At 38.4% G+C, this 20,081-nt stretch overlaps 2 protein-coding genes across 5 annotated transcripts in view; both read right to left on the bottom strand.

Moving 5' to 3' along the window:
- The window catches only part of LOC129733296 (sodium leak channel NALCN), a 64,269-nt gene extending 48,314 nt beyond the window's left edge, over positions 1 to 15,955 (bottom strand). Inside the window, exons 1-7 of one of the 2 annotated variants that reach the window (XM_055695066.1) lie at positions 15,498 to 15,954; positions 10,192 to 10,377; positions 9,779 to 10,131; positions 9,570 to 9,718; positions 9,259 to 9,506; positions 8,376 to 9,095; positions 7,398 to 8,305 (exon numbers count right to left, since the gene is read on the bottom strand). In XM_055695066.1, coding sequence (XP_055551041.1) covers positions 7,398 to 8,305; positions 8,376 to 9,095; positions 9,259 to 9,506; positions 9,570 to 9,718; positions 9,779 to 10,131; positions 10,192 to 10,377; positions 15,498 to 15,599 — 2,666 coding nt within the window. In that variant the 5' untranslated portion in view covers positions 15,600 to 15,954. Of the gene's footprint in view, positions 1 to 7,397; positions 8,306 to 8,375; positions 9,096 to 9,258; positions 9,507 to 9,569; positions 10,132 to 10,191; positions 10,378 to 15,497 lie in introns of both variants that reach the window. The other variant, XM_055695065.1, reaches the window with a different exon arrangement.
- Positions 15,956 to 17,497: 1,542 nt separating this feature from the next.
- LOC129729129 (zinc finger protein OZF-like) lies at positions 17,498 to 19,396 on the bottom strand. Of its 3 annotated transcripts, none has more exons than XM_055687612.1 (3): positions 19,185 to 19,396; positions 19,008 to 19,129; positions 17,498 to 18,949 (listed from the first exon to the last, which is right to left on the bottom strand). In XM_055687612.1, the coding sequence occupies exons 1-3, from the start codon at positions 19,305 to 19,307 to the stop codon at positions 17,686 to 17,688; spliced, it is 1,509 nt and encodes a 502-aa protein (XP_055543587.1). In that variant the 5' UTR covers positions 19,308 to 19,396; the 3' UTR covers positions 17,498 to 17,685. The 3 variants fall into 3 exon arrangements, with proteins under 3 accessions (XP_055543587.1, XP_055543588.1, XP_055543589.1); XM_055687613.1 differs by having other exon boundaries at positions 17,498 to 18,941; XM_055687614.1 differs by having other exon boundaries at positions 17,498 to 18,941; positions 19,008 to 19,101.
- Between the last annotated feature and the right edge of the window lie 685 nt (positions 19,397 to 20,081).

Below are 20,081 nucleotides of genomic sequence, written 5' to 3'. Positions count from 1 at the left end.
GATGAGTCCGCACAGAAAAATAAAACAAACTACAAGAGTTGTTTCTGAAACACGACCGTATGGCCGTTGATGTGGGATAACTCCAAACGGCCGAATTATAAACGTTGCACATAGGAGTAAATACGTTTAAAACCTGATCATAAGTGAAAAATTCCAAGTAAATCAACTTTGTATTGTAGTGTTTCATTTTGAAGTGTGATGTATGCTTGATCACTTGACAGCTCATCAACATCCAAAAGTTATGTTTACGGTCTTAACGAGAGGTTTGAACCGACCTCAATTCAACAGTTTTTGTGCATGATTATGACGCTTTGATATCGTGAGCTAAAATATAACGTTCCGAAAATAAACAAGTGATTTTTAAATTAAACAACGACGGAGATTGTTAAAGAATGTTAATCGAACAGAAATGTGTACTTAGCATGTATGCTAGTCTCTCCAAATACCCAGGTGTTTGTCAAAATCAATATAATAAAACCCAAAATATTTGTTTTTATAAGTTAAATCAAAATGGGATAAGTTATGTTTCCGGCAAAATCCGGTTGAACGGCTTATATTACGTGAAAGTGCTAATATTTTTGGTTATTATGGTGAAGAAAAACCTTCCGGATGTTTCCGGTCTCGTGTTTTATCGCTATGTGAAAATAATCAAGAAATTCTTATTTTTTCGCTTCTTGGATAGTTGTAGCCTTGGTTTCCCAAATGAAACTTTGTTAAACGACTGAAATGTGTACTGAAAAGTCATTTCATGATAAATTCAAGTATTTGGATGAATTTTGACCCGACTATGCTTACTTTACTTTACTTTAATGGCGACAGATCATTAAGATCCTATGCCGAATCCAGAATACGTCTCCACAAAACTCGGTCTTGGGCTGCTACTCTCCAGTCTCCCCTTACACCCGCTGCTCTGGCATCCTCGTCGATAGCACACATCCAGCGCGTGCGTGGTCTACCTCGAAGTCGTCGGCCTCTATCCGGTTCTCTACTAAATATTATCTTTGCCGGTCGCTCATCCGCCATCCGTGCTACATGGCCAGCCCACTGTAACCTGCCGTGTTTCATCAGCTTGACAATATCAGCGTGTTTGTATACTTCGTACAGCTCGTGATTCATGCGCCTGCGCCACACCCCGTTCTCTAGTTTGCCTCCGAGTATTGATCGCAGGATTCTACGCTCGAAGACCCCAAGCGCTCATGTCCGTAGAGCGCCACCGGGAGGATTAGAGTCCTATAGAGCGCAAATTTCGTACGGATCTGTAGGCTACGAAACCTAAGCTGGCTACGCAATCCGTAATAAGCCCTATTCGCCGCCGCAATCCGCCTCTTCACCTCGCGGCTCACCTCGTTGTCACATGTCACGAGAGTACCAAGATAAATAAATTCATCGACAACTTCGAAAGTATCCCCATCCGTCTCCACCGCAGCACCAACACCCGTAGAACTACCACGCTCTCTGCCAGCCACCATGTACTTTGTTTTGGCAGTGTTTATGGTGAGTCCAATTCTCGCAGCTTCCCTTTTGAGAGCGGTAAAGGCCTCCTCAACTGCTCTACGGTTAACACCAATTATATCAATGTCGTCCGCAAAGCCCAGAAGCATGTGAGACTTAGTGATGATGGTGCCGCTCCTCTGCACACCTGCCCTTCGTATCGCACCTTCCAAAGCTATGTTGAACAGCAAGTTCGAGAGCCCGTCACCTTGCTTCAGACCATCTAACGTCACAAACGCGTCCGAAAATTCGCCCGCTGGCCTGACGTATGATGTGAAACCGTCGAGCGTCGCACGTATCAGTTTAATCAGTTTAGTTGGGAAACCATGTTCTAGCATCATTTGCCACAGCTCGTTGCGTTTCACTGTATCGTACGCCGCTCGAAAATCTATAAACAGATGATGTGTCTGCAGGTTGTGTTCTCGAAACTTGTCGAGGATCTGTCTCAAGGTGAACATCTGGTCCGTTGTAGATCGCCCCACTCGAAAACCGCATTGGTATTCTCTAACAAAGGCTTCCTGCAACGGCCTCAGTCGCTGGAACAGGATACGGGAGAGAATTTTGTAAGCGGAATTGAGGAGGGTTATGCCTCGATAATTATTAAACTCGAGTCTATGTCCCTTCTTGTAGATAGGGCATATGAGTCCTTCCAACCAGTCCGTAGCTAGTTGTTCCTCAGACCATACCCTTAGGATAATCTGGTGAATTGCCACAGCCGCTCGCTCCCAACTTTGAAAAGTTCGGCCGGTAAGCCGTCCTTCCCAGCGGCTTTGTTGTTTTTTAGCTCTTTGCAAGCATTCTTCACCTCGTCCAATGCTGGTGCGTCCACAGCTTGTCCGTCCTCCCCAATTTCTACCCTGTTCCCCTCGACGACTCTTCTTCCTTTCCTTGCCGTTCAACACCACTTCGAAATGTTGCTTCCAACGCCTGGCCACCTGCGATTTATCGGTAATCAGGTTCCCCTCCCTGTCATTGCACATGGCAGGTACTGGCACGGTCCGGTTCCTGATTCCGTTGATCGTTCTATAGAAGCTCCTCGTGTCGTGCCTGGTGAAGCAATTCTCCGCCTCCGCGAGAACGCGATCGTAGTGCTCACCTTTCTTACGGCGATGAAGCCTCTTTTCGGCAGCTCTTGCCTCCCGGTATTTCTCCCGCATCTGACGCGTTACACGATTAGCTGCTACTAACGTGTTGGCGTAGGCTCGATTCTTCTCCTCCGTCACCTCTAGGCACTCAGCATCGAACCACCCACTACGCGTGGTTCCCGTTGTCATGCCTATCACCTCTCGCGCTGTTTCGCTGACCGCATTATGGATGTGCTTCCACTGCTCGTTCAGGTCCCTTCCAGCTGGTCCACCGATCCGTCTATCAACTTTCCGAGTATACTCTGCAGCAACTCCTTCCGCTGAAAACCTCTGGATGTCCAGATGTATCTTCCTCGCCGATCTGGATTTAAATACATTGGACAACCGGGCACGAACCTTGCCTACCACGAGATAGTGATCGCACATCTATGACGTCTGAAAAGTGCCGGCCGTCGATCAGCATGTGGTCGATCTGGGAGCAGGCCTCTCCATTGGGGTGTCTTCAGGTGTGCTTCCGAATATTCAGACGTGCAAAATGGGTGCTACAGAAGGCCATTCCCCTGGCCGCGGCAAAGTTCACTAGCCTCAACCCGTTGTCGTTGATGGTAGAGTGAAGGCTTTCCCTACCAATAACGGGACGAAAGAACTCCTCTCGTCCGACTTGTGCGTTCGTATCTCCGATAGCGATCTTTATATCGTGTTGTGGGAACTCTCCATACGTTTTTTCGAGGAGCTCATAAAACTCCTCCTTTACGACATCGGTTTTATCGTTTGTCAGCGCGTACACGTTGATCCTCAATACGCATAAACGGTCATTAATAGGCCTCCACATAATAACACGCTTCATTTGGTTTCCAAGTAGTACGAAACCGACGCCCCGTTCCGCTCTATCGCCGCCACTGTAGTAGATGTGATACTTGAAAGAAGTGCCTGGGTCGGATCGACCGCCCGGAATTCACGTTCCCCGGTTTTAGGCCACCGCACCTCTTGTATGGCTGCTACCTCCACTTTTGCCTTCCGTAGCTCCTTGGCCAAGTTGCCCACGCGTGTGCCGGTTCGAGCAAAGTCCTAACATTCCAAGTACCAAGTTTCCAATCGTAGTCCTTTTTCGTTTGCCTAGGTCTATACCGATTGTTCCGATTCGTATCATTCTCTGGATTGTTCGTAGTATGTTTATTTTCAGCATGCTGCCTTACTAGGGCTGCGATGCCTAGTCTCGCGACGGGGCTGCCGTCTTGGGTGTAGCTGGCGAGACACCGCATTTCATAGTTCAGCCGTCCGCTCCGGATCAGTCGCTGTTTGAGCCGCCCCTGACCTGGGGAACGCTCAGGCAAGCTGCTCTCCAAGGAGAACAACTCCCTCTTCCCTGTCAGCATACGACCAAGTTCCCACCGGTTAACCGATCTTCCCTTGGTTGCTCATATCCCAGTCGGTACCACGTGGAGGTAGGGATAGGAGTTGCTGGGCATTATGCTATGGACCACACTGAGGTCTATTTTATGCCAACTAGTACGGGTGTACTGCTGGTACGCATTGCCCAGCCGTTTACCAACCATGACCCGACTATGACTGAATTTGAATTTCATTATAAGAAATGTCATCGATCACTTTAAAGTGGGTTACTCCATGCAAAAAATTATACAAATCCAATCATTTGTTTTAATTATCACGTTTTCAGTGCAAAAATTTTTTTAAAATAATTATGATCAGGTTTGATGTTCTAAGTGTTCCACTGTGCGTTGGAAGGGCGGCCTCTAGCCGATTATGAGTAGTGATATTTATTATTTATAATTATTGAAAAATGGTTTTGAATACATTATTTTCATTTATAAACAGCTCGTAAAATGGTCTATTAGTAAGATCAATAAAAGATCAGTAGCACAGACTAACAAACGTCACACTGAAGCCAAACTCCATCGCCACAAAAAAAGATAGTTTCATATTTCCATTCTTATAATATATTTTTGATCAAGCATTCCAATGAACGTATGGTTTTCGTTGGAGAACCATGGACAAATTAAGAAAAACGTGTATTTTCCTAATTAATTATAATTTTTCGAGCTTAAATTAGAAATAACTTGAAAACCAATGCCTTTAGAATGTTTACTACCACGAGCTTTTTGATTCAAAATGACTCTCTGCATCTTTTAAAATCATCAGAATACAAATATTTTGAAAAATGTTTGAATTAGAATTTTCATAAAAAAATTAATCTACCATGAAAAAATTATTTTTCATTTCTCCATCCTGGACTTTTTTTTTTAAAGTTGCGTATTGACGTCAAGTTTCTTTAAAAAAAAATTAAAAAAAATCAATGCTTCGAATAAAACCTATGCCAAAAGGCATACGCCCTTTTAGAATGTAACTCATGGGTGTAAAAAGTCTCTCCACCTGTGAAAAATGCTCAGTTTGCTAAGCTAAATACGTGTGCAAAGTTTCGTTCAAATAAAAAATGGTCGATTAAATTTTCGCGTATTTCCAGGCGATTTGAAATGATTTTGCTCAACAGTTTCTCCTGAGCTGAGACTCGATCCTACGACGACTGGCTAGTTGGGCCAGCATTGTACCTCGAGACCATCTGGGAGATGATCGATAATTAGTGACACTAATATTCAGTTAGTGATTTAGCAATTTCGCTCATTTTTGTGCTGGTTAGCGAACTGCTAAAATTTTGGCCTTTGAAACGCTAACTGCTAATTCGCTAATTCTGCAGAGCTGTTAGTGAGTTGCTGATGGTGTAAATAATATGCTTCAAATGATAAACATACATCAGTGCGCAAGTTACTTTTGGAACGTATGTTTCAATTGAACAACGGTTAATTGGGTTCTGAAGTTTGACAAGGTTTTTTGATTTTTTTAGAGTGTAATTTTCAGAGCAAAACGTTATTTTTAGAAAATGTTCATCGTTGTTCTTCGGTTTTTAGATGAAGAATAAAAAAAATGCTCGAAATGTGTTAAACGACAGTTCACCCACAGAGAACAAACATTCATGTTCATATTAAAAAATTTGAAAATCGTGTGTAAAAATTTGAATCAATATACTTTAAAATACTTATGACATCTGTCTTTTAGTTCCCCAGTTGCGCTGCATAAATATTGCTGTATCGATATTTTATCGATATCAGTGCTTGGTTTGCCAGTGACGCGACCTCTTACGGTTAAATGATGGTTTCAAATTTTTACACATCCTTTGAAAATAAGATGAACGTCTGTTCTCTGTGATTCACCCAAGGCCGAGCTGTCATTTAACTCATTTCAAGTATTTTTTAATTATTCATTTAAAAATCGAAGGACAACGATAAACATGTTTTAAAAATCACGTTTTGTTCAGAAAACGCATTTTTTTCAAATGGTATATAAAAACTTTTATAGCTTTAGGACCCAATTGTCTTAATTATCTAGAATTCCTCTCTTTAAGACACAAGTGCAAGTCGTACAGTTATCGTACAAGCCACATGAGCATTCTCAAGAACAAGCTCAAGCTGATCTAGACTTAATACATATTTGGCACGCCAATTTACACCAAAACAAGATTATATTCCCAGGTTTAATAAGTTAGCGATTAGCTATTAGCAAAAGTTCCGCTAATATGTTTTAAGCGTTTAGCGGTTATCGAGCTAAATTTCCCAGTTATCAGGTTAGCGATCAGCGTCGCTAAATTTCCAATAAGCGGTGCCCACCACTGGCTTTTTGTGATTCAGCTGTTTGTAGGTGAATCGCTGGTGTCGCTATAAGCGAGCGTGCACACTAGGATGGGGTACCTATATTTTCAAACATGTTTGCGGTATTCATTTTCTCAGGTAGATAAAAGTCCTTCTTGGGGTTTAGTATGTAACATATGAAAAATGGTTAAATTCAAGGTCTAGAGGTAGCGCAGAGGGCCTTATGGTCAAATTTAACCGGAAGCAGATTTTAAACAAAACATATACCTATATAGCATCGGTTAGGTATTTGTATACGAGCTCGACATGAATACCATTACTATTTTTTCACAACAAATAATTGTTCTATCATACTATTGTGATAAACTAAATAACTAGCTTGAAACACATCGTTTAACAACGCAATTTAATGAAATAATCTAGAAATATTGAAATTTCTACTCGGTACTAAAACATGTTTTAGGCCACCAAAACAATATTCTGGTCCATCTACAAAACCTATTTTGACCCATTTATGAACTGTGTGGAAATATTTCGAACTAATATTAGTAGAAATAGTTAATTTGAGGATAACATCCTTCTACTACAGAGTTTTATAGATGTAGTTCCAGCGAGTTTCGCATCGTTTTCATTTGATAAGTTAAGAAGTTCCTCCAGTCCGAAAGGACCGAGTGGTTAACCATGAGCTGTCAAAGCTTGGTTAGGTGGCATTGCCTTTATATATTCGCTCTGTATAAAGACGAACATATTATTTCGACTAATTACTGGTTTTCACTACTCTGAATGATGATATAACTGTTTTTATATCTTATTGATGTAATACAGCGTTCAATTGTTTCGAAAGCATATATACGTGTTTCAATAGCTTTTGAAAGTTAACGCTTCTTTTGACTTTGGATCGACTCACGCATGATTTTGAACATGTGATAACCAATTTCAAAATAATGCTAACTATATGCAGTATTTTTCCGAAAGCTGTACTTTTCTTTGGCATATTATTTCAATGGCTCATGCATAGTTTTCTAATTTTGTTCTGTAACCAGAGTTTTAGTTCGTGTGCTGCCGAAGGATTTTAAAAAGTTTCAGTAGCGTTCACCGTTCAAACAAGTTGGCGTAAAATGCGACAAAGTAAAAAACATAAACTAAACAAAATACTTACTGCATACTTTTGTATTGCACTTTCCTCTCTTTACCAGTCAATGGATCCTTGAGCCGTGCATCATACCGCCCGTGAACTATGCGTTGACATATTTTTCTAAACTTACTTTCTCTTGGTACTGCAAAAAGTGGTGTGTCAAAAAATGGATGATTCTCTCTTAAATCTTCCTCGCGTTGATTCCTCCGCATTTCTGCCTGCTGCCTTTTAGCCTGTAAAATTTTTATGTCTAAGTCGTGCGGTCTAGCACGAGAGGAAGTCACACGACTAGCTGCTCCAATATCCCCATTCTCCATCAAATGTTCATAGGTTTGCTTAAGTTTGATGGAACCACTACGAACACTTCGACGAATGGATCGCGAGCCGAATTTTTTCTGATCCATACGCCAAGGTTTGGTTTGAGTGATTGTACCTTGTGGTTTTAAACCTCCTTTGGCTCCTGCTACCGGAATCATCGCAGAGTCTCCAAGCATTAAACGTTGGTTGTTGGAATCATTGATGATATGCGTTATTGCCATTTTGCGAAGACTACTGCCTACTGAGCGTACCTTAGCAGTTTTATTCATTACATTTACCGGTTTTTGTTTTCTGTAGACAACTTTGGACTCCCAACACTCGGATATGGGACGTTTATATCCTTCACTGTACGATGGATCTTCTGGTTCCATTTCGATGACGAACTGTTTCATAAATGATTCACGAACTTTTGGCAACGTGAAATCATTCGGAATTTTATGCAGAATTGTCATCTGTGGCGAATCGGGAAATTTTTCAAATATTCTCAGACGAAAGGGTAAAGTTTCCTTAATTTCGGCGCTCTGCTCACGAAATTTGAGCTGTTTTAGCTTTTTTATATCTTCGTCCAGTTCCAAATTGTCTAAAATTACTGCAACGAATAAACTCAACACAATCTGTAACAAAGGTATACATTTGTCTATATGTATCAGTAATCGTTAACTTGATTTTGGTGTGTTTACTTACCAATGTGACAAATAGATGATACAAAATGAAATATACAGCCACTAGAGGCGTCAAAGTTTTGCTTGTTCGTATCATTGTCTCATCCATTACTTCAACCCATGCTTCTTGCGTAAGAATCTGGAACATAGACATAAACGCGTCTGGGAAGCTTTCAAATTTAGTGTAATCGCACAGGAAACAAAACAGCTGCATTGAAATGCTTGAACTAATTATTAGTAAGCACATTGTAAAGATGATTAGTGATCCAAGTTTCTTTCCAGGTCCAAAAATTTTGTATACAAAGCCTTCCAGCATTGGGGATGCTTTGATGAGGCGCACTACTCTTAGTACTTGGAAGTAAGTGAATCCCGAAAGATATAATCCTGGAATTATGTGTAAGCTCGTACCAATAGCCAACAGGAGTTCGAATTTATGTATTGAGTGTTTAAAGTAACCTCTCCATCCCAGACAATATATTTTGAAAAGCGTTTCCAAATCCAGTAGAAACGTGAACGCCATTTCGATGTAGTAATACCTTTCGTAGAACACTTGTCTCGGTCTTCCGTCGTGTTTAAAGTGCATAGTTGCTGTGACAATACCGTTTGCTAAAATAGTAGACATCACCAATAGTCTAAAATATGGTGATTTGAGAATAGTGTGGCATGTTTCGTTCGCTAAGCCTCCATGCTTGTTCTCATCGATGGTTATGAGTTTCCACCCGGAGTCGTCTCCGGTGATAATCTGAAATAGTTGAGAAAAAAATATTTTACTCATATTACTTTTGATCGCAGATGATTCCATATTTAAAAAAAAAGACCGATCTATGGCACTATCTTTAATCGTTAATAATTTGTATAGTTATTTTTGTTTGATATAATCCGTATAATACTTATACTATTCAAACCTGTGATGCTGTACTGTTCTGAATTTGTCCTCTTACACCCCACATTTGCTGAAACTGCACGCGTATTTCGTTGAATGTTTCAGTGATGACAGCTATGAACACGTTTTTTACAAGCCAAGCAAGAAAAAATATCATTGTGCTGAAATAAAAAGCGGCTCGCCAAGCAGGAAGACTATCAATCGCTCTGTACATTATAAAAACCCACCCCTCCTGGGATGCGGCTTGATAAACAGTAAAAATGCTTGTGGCTGGAATGAAAAATCTTTTAATGAGGACAGAAAAAACGTTTGATTTCGTATTATTTTAAATACCTATATCCTCAAAACCATTGAACCCTTGAACATAATTTGAGAGAAAATCCATTTTCATGCATTTCATACCGGCTGGACACTGATACCCTGAGTCAGGATCCATCGAGCAGAATGTATCAGGGATCGCTAAAGAGTTAATAGTGAGACCCCTGTGAAAGTGAAATAATCCAGTTAAGATTTGAATTACAGTATTTAGACAATCCACGTACTTGGGCTCGGTCGTATTCAAAACGCAATGATTTTTTAGTTCACCAAAAAATTGCACTCCCAATAAACCATATAGTGACATAAAGAATAGGAAGAAAAGTGTTACATTGTAAATTTGTTGACTAGATCGTTTGAAGATTTGATTGATTCGACTCTTTGGCATGGAGAATTTGAGGAAGACACGCAAAAAGCGTATCATTATGAGTGGTCTTGGTGCCCGGAGTATGCTGAAGTAATGAAATTTCGGTACAATTCCGAGCATTTCGAACACGTGCAGCACCACCGATACCCAGAGAAAAAACACCATGGAAGCATCAAATTGACACCAATGATCCTTGAGATATGGTGCATCTCCCTGCGATAGATAAATATAATATTTTGTTGTTTTTCATGTGGAATGTTATAAAATACATACCCTTAGTAAACCACGAATGTGTATTTTTGCTATCATTTCTGATGTAAATAGGAGAGTAACCACTATGTCGCTGCATAGTGTGAAATATTGCAGAAAAGGATACCTCTCGAATGTCTTGGGAGTATTCAAGGATATAGATGTAAGCGATATCAAGGCACATAAACGCATCAGTCGTCGAACCCACAGCTGAAAAAAAAACAATATTTGGTAAATACTACAATAGCTTTATTTTATTTTATTTTCAACTCCTAAATTAGAAGTTGTCTATAGATATGCACTGGAATCGGATCTATCCGAATTGGCCCATAGACGTCGAATAAAATTCCAACTAAACCACACTGTATGTCGCTTAGAGAGTTTGGACGGCCGTGTATAATTTACAAATTGAAATCCATAATTTTTACCAAACACCACTTTAATTCTAAGCTAAACTATTTAATTTATTTATAACTATTCCCAAAATTCATTTTCTGAATAGGTCACTTGATGCGAACCATATAATACTGAGATAACTAAACTAAATGCTGTTGACTGCTTCTTAAATATACCTTACTGTAGTGACGCTTAAGTATGCGCGGGAAAGTAATCAATGTTCAATAGTTGAACGGCTGCTGGTGATAACGCTGCGCTAATATCAGGGAGAGCTCGGATAGTGGTATTACATTCCAACATTCCGACCCCCGCTGAAATTATAGAAGTCAGAACCACTCAGTCAAATCTACGGAAGAGCATTCTCGTTCTCCGCGGGTACAGCACTTGTTGCCATCGATAACAAACAAATTTTCTCCACCGGTCGATAGATGTTTCCCTTTTCGGCCGCAAGCGTAACCAGTCTCACTACGCCATCAGTTCCTGAATACGTTCCATGCGCCATCGAATCGAAGGTACATTCATCTTGGATGACTACCAGCCCAATGGAATATAGAAAGGTACGGAGATGGTTTGAGTCTCGGGTTTAAAGGGCTTCTTTTTAGTTAACAGTGATGACGTAGAAGTCAGAAAACAATGCCCAAAAATCAATGTTCGGTACACACAAGCTATGACAGTTTACGGCTGAAAACGCCTACCTGCGTCGTTAAACAATGCGGAACACAATTCTAAATGGCATTTTCGTGTTTTTGGAGATCTAAGTCACAACCCCTACATGTGCTTCTGTTTACCTTTTTTTCGTTACTAATACAGACAAATGTCTTCTTCTTCCTCATTTTTGTATACCTCATTGCTACCAGCCTACCTACTTCAACCGGTACAGGTGGCTGCCATTGGTTGAATCATCCTTGAAGTTGAGCAAAACATTCCAGTCGCCAGCCATTCCAAAATTCTCGCACCTGTATTTCTTGTCATTGAATATTTAACTTGGCGCATTCTTTTGCTACGTCTTCGTGCTGTTGTTTGTTTTTAAGAGTAGTCGATTATGTGGGTCATTCATACAAACAACTGTTCCAAAGACACTTTCAAGCTAGGATGAAGGTGAAAGGCGCTATGGAATTAAGTTCCACTTTTTGCCTTATGGGACCACTGTGCAGTGAGTGGTTAAAATAGTCAAATATATTGTTTTTATTTCAATTTTCAAGCACAAAAGACATTTTTACATTTTTAATGTTATCTGAAAACCATTCTAGCAATTTCCCATTGAGTTTCATTGGCATTGAATATGCAATGATCTAATTCCATTGAAAAACTAATTCTTCCCTTTTAGGTGGATATAATTTGTTGTAAATGACTATAATACATCATGGTCCCCTGTTGCATTAACAATATACACTGATAAAAGCTCAAAAACTCGTTTCCGGTAACTTTATAAAAACACATAAAATTTTCGTAAACTTTGACCCTATTGTAAGTTTAAGTAGAATGCACCAATTTCACATACCAATATATGCTAAGAAAGGTCTCATCGAGTCTCATCACTAAGAAAATCCTGAATACTACTTTTCTACAGCGTGTAACATTTGTACAACAAGAAAAAAACAACTATTTTCGTAACGCGACACCATTATAATGCGACTGTTTTTCAATGACCTACCAACTAAACCTACTAAATAGCAGTAATATCTGCAATTAGGCCATGAATATGTCCATAAAAACCCTTTTCTTTCTGAAGTATCACATGCCCATAGCTTCAAAATAAATGAAACTAAGCATATTTTTTTAAATAGTGTCAAAACTATGATTTATTTGTTCTTGAGTGTTTTTTATTTAATCATTTAATTAAGTTTTGCATGTAAATTTAAATGAAACAAACGTTTTCCGTGAAGTTTAATATGCCCTTTTTCACGTTCACAACAGTTCTGGATTAAATATGCAGTTTAAAATTTTGATGTTTTGGCGTAGAAGAGCTAGGAATGTGTCACATAGGAAAGCAAATTACCCTTTGGCTCTTAGAACTGAGCCCTGCGCGCACTCCAAAAAATGACGAATTCGACGAACTGTGTCGAATTCGAATATGTATAACATTCGAAACATACGACCGCCCTCGCTTAGCTTGGTAACTTGGTTTTCACAACGGTTGCGGTATACCTTTTTACAAAAAAATAGTAGGAGGGTGGTATTCAAGACACGACCGCATGACGTTGACTACCGTATTCTTATATTCCTTTGAACCAAACAGTAGAGGGAATTGCAACGCTTCTTTTACAAAACTTCTGTAACAAAATTTCGAGGCACCAAAAGGTACCAGTTGCCGATTATTCTCGTTTACTGGTTAGTCCGTCCAGAATTCCAGCCATTTTAGTATTTTGCAGTAGCCATTTATTACTAACAGCCACCAGCATAACGGGTGAAACCGGCACGAGATGACCGGTACTATTTTGTCTTTCCTCCTTTCAGCTGCTAACACCTAGCGCTGTCGTGAAATTAACATCAACACAAACATGCATTTTTGCAAGGTTTTTTTTCCGCTAGCAGCAGCAATTGTAAAACATAAAATTCAACTAACCGCTTCTATTATAAAACTGCGAGGCACCAAAAGGTGCCAGTTGCCGATTTCTTGTTTTCTGGTTTCCGTCCAGAATTCCAGCCATTTTAGTATTTTGCAGTAGCCACCAGCATTACGGGTGAAACCGGCACGAGATGACCGGTACTATTTTGTTTTTCCTCCTTTTAGCTGCTAACACCGAGCGTCCGTATGTATCCGGTACGGTTTAATAATGAAACTGATGGGGTGAAATGTTCGAACGATACGTTTTATACCAAGGCTTCGTCAGATAATTAGAAAGAAGGAGGGGCTACATAGATGATGGAATGGTAGAGACAAATGTTTCTTGAAAGCTGCGCCGGCCGCTGTCGTAATATTAACACCAACACAAACATGCATGTTTGCAAGGTTTTTTCCGCTAGCAGCAACATTTGGTAAAACAGAAAATTTAATTAGCCGCTTCTGTACCAAAATTTCGAGGCACCAAAAGGTGCCAGTTGCCGATTATAGTTTCCTGGTTAGTCCGTCCAGAATTCCAGCCATTTAAGTGTTTTGCAGTAGCCATTTACTACTAAAGCCACCAGCATTTCGGGTGAAACCGGCACGAGATGACCGGTACTCTTTTGTATTTCCTCCTTTCAGCTGCTATCACCTAGCGTCCGCATGTCACTGGTGCGGTTTTGGAATCAGAATGATGGGGCACCGGCCGCTGTCGTAAAATTAACACCAACAAAAAGATGCATATTTGCAAGGTTTTTTTCCGCTAGCAGCAGCATAAACATCGGAAACAGAAAGTGACAACAACAATAACAACAAAGTCAGATCGATTGTATCCGTTAGTGTCGACTGTGCTTGGGAAGAGAGGTAGTGATTGGCTGCGCGGTTTGATTTAGACAATCGATATTAATTAACAATTTTTCAATAGTGTATCTCAAACAATAGTTTGTTTTTGTTACATAAATTTAACCGTAAAAGAATTTCTGATCGATTGATGCCAAAACCTCGAAAACCTGATTATAGATGACTGCAAAATAAGCGCTCAAAACCTGACCACTTTCTCTGGTTTTCCCTGGTTGAATTACTAGATTTTCAAATTCAGGGGCCCAACTTCGATATAGACGTTAGTCAACGTCAACAGCTGAACTGTTTTAAATAACAAATAGTTTCGAATAATTCTGAGCACTCCAAAAATAATTTCATTTGAAAGCAAAGCAAGGCTTTAGTGCTATATTGCGATTACAAGGACTTGCTATATTTCGCTAACGGAACTTCTGTTCTATTGAATATACATAGACGATCTGGCTGGCGAACTGGCACTAATAGTCTCTCCTGAATAGGGATTCGAACATATGGTAATTGACTTTTATTGGACTACCTTCGTACTTCGAGCCCAGCTGAAAGGATAAGATAATTTCCGATGCAAAGTATGACGTTTAAACAAAAAGAAATTTTTAACTGAATGAGCAATTTTTTAACGTTTCGATTTCTTAGTAAAGGGACATCAAAGATACAAGTTCTTTTACTATATCGTATGGATTTTAGAATTGTCAAAAGCGTCATAAAAATGCTCATAGCTGTACTAAATAGGCTGACCAGACGTACCGTTTTGAACGGGACAGTACCGTTTTTTCGACTGTTTTCAACCGTCCCGTCTTTTTGCCATTTTGTACCGTTTTCGGATGCTCCTTTAAAAAATCTTAAATAGAGCTTTGCATTGAAATTTTCGTAAATGGAAAATAAATTTCCAAGCAGCCAGGATTTTCTAATATTACTGAGTACGTTTTGTGCCTTCCTGACAGTACCGCACCACTGGAAGGACATCTCCTATCGTGAATTGATGAAAAAGTCGCGATTGAATGTTGAGACCATGATAATTGTTAGTCAAAATCTCGATCATCATGTGACAAATTTCAGGAACTCATTGCAAAAAATCACACTTTTCGGGATCGGGCAAGTTCATCAAGGTAATGAATAATTGTTTGTATGCTTTGGTTGGTAAAATTTTTCAAAAATCAATTTCATCATGTGTCCCGTTTTTTGAACCCATTTGTCCCGTTTTTATCCCGCGAAAATCTGGTCAGCCTAGTCCTAAATTATATATAAATTTCAAAAGTCATTGTTTTAAACCGCCAGTTACTGAAATGTCTTGAGGAACATTCAAGATTTGTTGTTCTTTTTATACCGATACATACATGTTTTAAGTATATCAAATATTCGGGTTAATTATTTCAGTAAATAATCAATGTTATCTCATTTCGCTGTACTGACTAATGAACTTTATTGAAAAATCATCTCTAAACGAAATGTTGATTTAATATCGATAATTGAGAAGTAAGCAGGAGAATATAAATAGGTGAAGCGTTCGTTTTGTAGTTTATGTAATCTATACCTTATTAACCCATTCTATGTCGGCACTCTCATTGAGGGATTCTTCCGGGCCATAGTCTGCAAGTATAGATTCTCCTTTGATGCTTTGCTTTCTACCCAACATATTGCCGTTCTAATTCCGTGATTTTTCCGAAAGCCGTAGCGTTTGCTTATCGTTGTTAGAATTCCTTATTGAATATACACTTTGTTTTATTTTCATACATTCATTGTCTTTCACAGACGAAACCCATGTTTCGTTTGCATATAGCGTTTCACTACAATTGCTGCGTAACACCAGTTTCACTTTCTGCCAATACTCTTCATTCTTTGCACATATGCACATAGTTGAAGACGTGTTCTAAACTGAAAAGTTCCCCATCAAATTGGTGTAAGATGTTTTCACTCCGTTTGGAGTCATATTTGGACTTTACATAGCGAACTTTTGATCAATGTGAAATTTTCCAATATGGTTGACGGAGCAAACATTTTATCCGATTCTGCGCTTAAGAGCAGATGATGCCGATATACATATAGTCATATACAGTAAAGTATTTTTTACACGGTTCTTTTTTACGACGATTTTCCAAATAACGCGATTTTTTTACGTCGTTTTCTCAAATAACGCGGTTTTTTTACACGGTTTTTTTTGCACGATTTTTCGTCTTCGCGTAAAATTGTTACAGCGAGTAACAGTAACGGTAACAGACTATAGTAGGCTGTTTTTTACGCAGTTCCATTTTGACGCGGTTTTATTTTATACGGTTCCTTTTTACGACGTTTTTCCAAATATCGTGTTTTTTTTTTACAAGGCTTTTCCAAAGGACGCGGTTTTTTACACGTTTTTTTTGCACGGTACGTAGAATCGTGTAAAAAAGAACTTTACTGTTTTTTTTTGCTGGACGCCAAATAGCATCAGTTATATCGTGTGTAAAATTATAATTGGAAAAACACGACAGAACTCGTTTGTTAAAATCTATATAAATATTCAATGATTCTCACTATTCTGTTGTAGTACTTATATGAACAAAAGTCGAGTACGGGTCAAAATTCTGCAATAATGGTTGCCTAAATACTTATCGAATGGTTTTAAAAAACTATGCAAGATAATTTGAAACGTTTTTATCCCTTTACATTTTTAACTTAAATTTCAAATATATGAACCAATATTTTATTGTTGTCGACGCGTTCGAAATAAAAACATTTACAACTCTATCCCATATCTTCATAAACTTCATCTACTGAATAGGTCTCTAACACATGCTTTCCAAAAAAAACAAGAAAATCGAAGAACAATACCCATTTTCAAGTTTTATCATTATTTATAATTGACCTATCGCTATGTCTTATGCTTTATTTGATGTTACATAAACATTTTGACCTAACTTTTAAAAGAAGTAATGTTCGAAACATGTGTGCGTTACACTTACTTTGTAAAGTAGCAAAAGTAACAATTCTCGCGGAACTTTTTACATTGAGTGACTCTCATTGTTTATTTTAAAATCTTTCGATTCGAGTTATGCGAGAATTTTTTTGTTTTACTCTGTCGAGTACATAATGTTTAGTATTAAAGTTGACATATCAAATGGATTTTTCACAATAAATTTTAAACCAAAGAAAAAAAACACCCTTCTCTAACTAAATCAAAAAAAAATCGTCCAACGGTTTTGATGGAAAATACAACAAAATTCATTTCTAAGGAAAAAAAATCATAGCTATTCATCTCACTGAAGTACGGAACCAATTTTAAGCAACTTAAGCAGCCCCCTGTGCATGAAGATAGAATGCTCGAAATGTGTAAGGTAACACAAACATAAACTTATCAATTTGTTCACTATCTTTTTCTCTATCAACACTTATCTTCAGATTATAAGGCTAGTTTGGCAAACTTTCACAATAATCAAATAAAGTTCTTTGTCGAAGTAGACTATGTCAATCACCCCGAACGTATTTTGAGCGGTTTGCATGTTTTGGAGTAGCTGTTCTTCAGCATTAAAAAATGGCTACAATTCTTTTTTTTTTAAATTGGTGTTTATTCAAAGATTTTTTATAAGTTTTTTACATAATCGTAAGAGCTAGTTAATCAGAGTTTTCGTTCCTGTCATTGAAATTGTCGATACTGATCAAAACTATGGAGTTTGGGGCCCGTTTTTTCGACTGATGAAAATACTGGACCCATGATTTTTTCGTTCCTTACCCTAGTTAAATTTTAATTAGCTCTTATTTTGATTGGCTTTGATGTGAAGTTTTTTGTGTTTAGCTAATGTACTATGATCGCGAAACGATCTATCACATATTTTACAGGTAAATGGTTTTTCACCTGTATGAATCCTTCGATGAGTTAGCATAACCGACCGTTGTCTGAAATTTTTTGAACAAAGGTCACACTGGTATGCTTTTTCGTTGAAATGTATTTTCATATGTCTGCGCATGCTGGTATATTGAGCAAAACTACGCCCGCATTGGGAACATTGAAATGGTTGATCGCGGGTATGAGTGTTTTCATGTCCGGCAAGAGAAACTGCAGTTGGGCATAGCTTTCCACAATGTCGACATTCATAGTTTTTATCGTGAGCCAGTAAATGTGAACGGATCGACTGTACATTTCCGAAGCTCTTCTCGCATCTGTCGCATGGATGTAGTATAAATTGACTAGGATGGACAAGTTTTCCATGCTCTATAAGCTGATGGGAATTGGGTAAAATCTCCGTGCAAAAATCACATTTGTGAATAATAACTTTCCGGGATTGACGATTGCTGAAACACGTACGTTTCGTGTGGGCATTACGCATATGAAGGCGTAGAAGTTTTTGACTTTCAAAATCTTGAGTGCATTCTAAACACTTAATTATGTGCGCCTTTGAAGTACAATTATGTTTCTGCATTTCACAACTTGTCTTAAATACCTTTAAACAGTTTTTACATGCTTTTGAACACTCCGCAAAGTGAGCAGTATTGGTGTGCTTGAAAAGGGTCATTTCGTTTTCAAATACGTCAAAGCATACATCACATGTAAACTCATCTTTGTTTCGATCAATATCCTTGTTGGTTAACGATAATTTGCCACTGACTTCTATCTCGTATTTGCATTCCGAATGATCGATAGTATCTTTTGTTTTAATATTCTCTAATACGGTGTCACTACTTTGTTCAGACGTGTAAATCACAACGTATTCCTCTTCAGAGATGATTTGCTCAGAACAGAATTCTTCTCCATATACCGAAACCTGATCTGATAATTGCTCGGATTCATTATCTAAAACTTCAACAGTTGCGTTTTCATCAAACATTTCTTCTAAAGTTGATTCTTTTGAAATTATAGACTGATTAGTACAACAATCGGTAATAGAATCAGGATTGAAAGATTGTTGACATGGATTATTTCCGCTGTCAGCTGCAATGCTGTGCACAGTATTAGACTCCAACGTCTTATTATTGTGTGAGACGGGTAAAGTCTCCACATTTCCCACTAAATTCCTAAAATAATCAAAATTTTAATTAACATGAAATATATACAACAGCAAGCAAATATTACCCGTGCAAAAAACTGCGAAACTTTTTATCGGATTCATGGAAAAGATTGTAAATCTCGTTCACTACGTCAATCCTCTTCAAACATTTATTACAAACTGCAGATAATTTTTCAGCATCGGAAAACTTCATATTTAAGTTAATGTTTCGTTATAGAAAATAGTATATTAATTTGCGATACCTGTATTTGAAATAATTGAGAAACTTTATCACGAATACTGTATGATTTATGGTCACTATATATGGAATGCATTTTGTTCAGATGTGTTTGCTCCAGGCATAAACGGCAGCATACTTCAAACATTGTAAGTACCAAATCTTGATGCTTTAATTTTGGTAATAAATATCACAGAGCTAATTCTTGTTTGGTTTTACAGGACCAAGCAGTTTAAAAGTGACATAAATGCAGAGATGCCAGATGTTTTTGAAAAATGTCTGCAACTGCTCGAAAAACCTGAAAAATGTGCTCGAAATCTGAAAAAAAATCTATCCGTGATTCAGGCAAAAGTCTGTAAAAATCTGCACATGTTTTAAGAAAATTTGCGCAAATATAAGGAGACTCTGACAAAAATCTGCAGAAACCGTGGGAAAACTGCAAATATATGCAAATCAATAAATATCTGCACACTGACTCCGGAAATCTTTGTTCTGCAGACAAATCTGCACATTTGGTATCCCTGCATTAATAAAAGCATAGACTAAAGAGACATAAATATCCAAGTTGGGCTACGCTGCATGTAATCTCAAGGCAACCCTATGAACTTGCCACCTGTAGGCCGTTGGGTGAACTAAAGCATATCCACTCGGAAAAATATCATCGCACTCCTTATCATTTCAGTGGTGAGCACAGAGATGCCAGACTTTTTTTTTGGCAAGTCTGTATAATCCATAAAAATGTCTGTATAAGTCTGTATACCGCTGCAAAAAAAAGTTACCGATACATTGATACCTAATTATTTGTCGACCTGTCAGATTGTTTTGTTTTATTGCTTGTTTTGATTGTTCTTTTTCGAGTCTATCATAGTTGGTCGATTAATCGATAACTAATTTATCTTTTAAATCTAAGTAACACATAGAA

This window comes from Wyeomyia smithii, chromosome 3 (assembly GCF_029784165.1).
Source record: "Wyeomyia smithii strain HCP4-BCI-WySm-NY-G18 chromosome 3, ASM2978416v1, whole genome shotgun sequence".
In the NCBI taxonomy this organism is placed as follows: Eukaryota; Metazoa; Arthropoda; class Insecta; order Diptera; family Culicidae; genus Wyeomyia; species Wyeomyia smithii.
Note: the sequence above shows the minus strand (reverse complement) of the source record. Positions and strands in the feature narration are given on the sequence as shown.

What these genes read in the sequence shown, in the direction of transcription:
- LOC129729129 (XM_055687612.1), bottom strand. Translation starts at nt 19,307, where the DNA reads ATGTTTGAAGTATGCTGCCGTTTATGCCTGGAGCAAACACATCTGAAC. An exon ending in CTCAATTATTTCAAATACAG is followed by an intron (nt 19,130 to 19,184) that starts GTATCGCAAATT and finishes TTAAATATGAAG; the next exon opens with TTTTCCGATGCTGAAAAATT. An exon ending in TTTCGCAGTTTTTTGCACGG is followed by an intron (nt 18,950 to 19,007) that starts GTAATATTTGCT and finishes TGATTATTTTAG; the next exon opens with GAATTTAGTGGGAAATGTGG.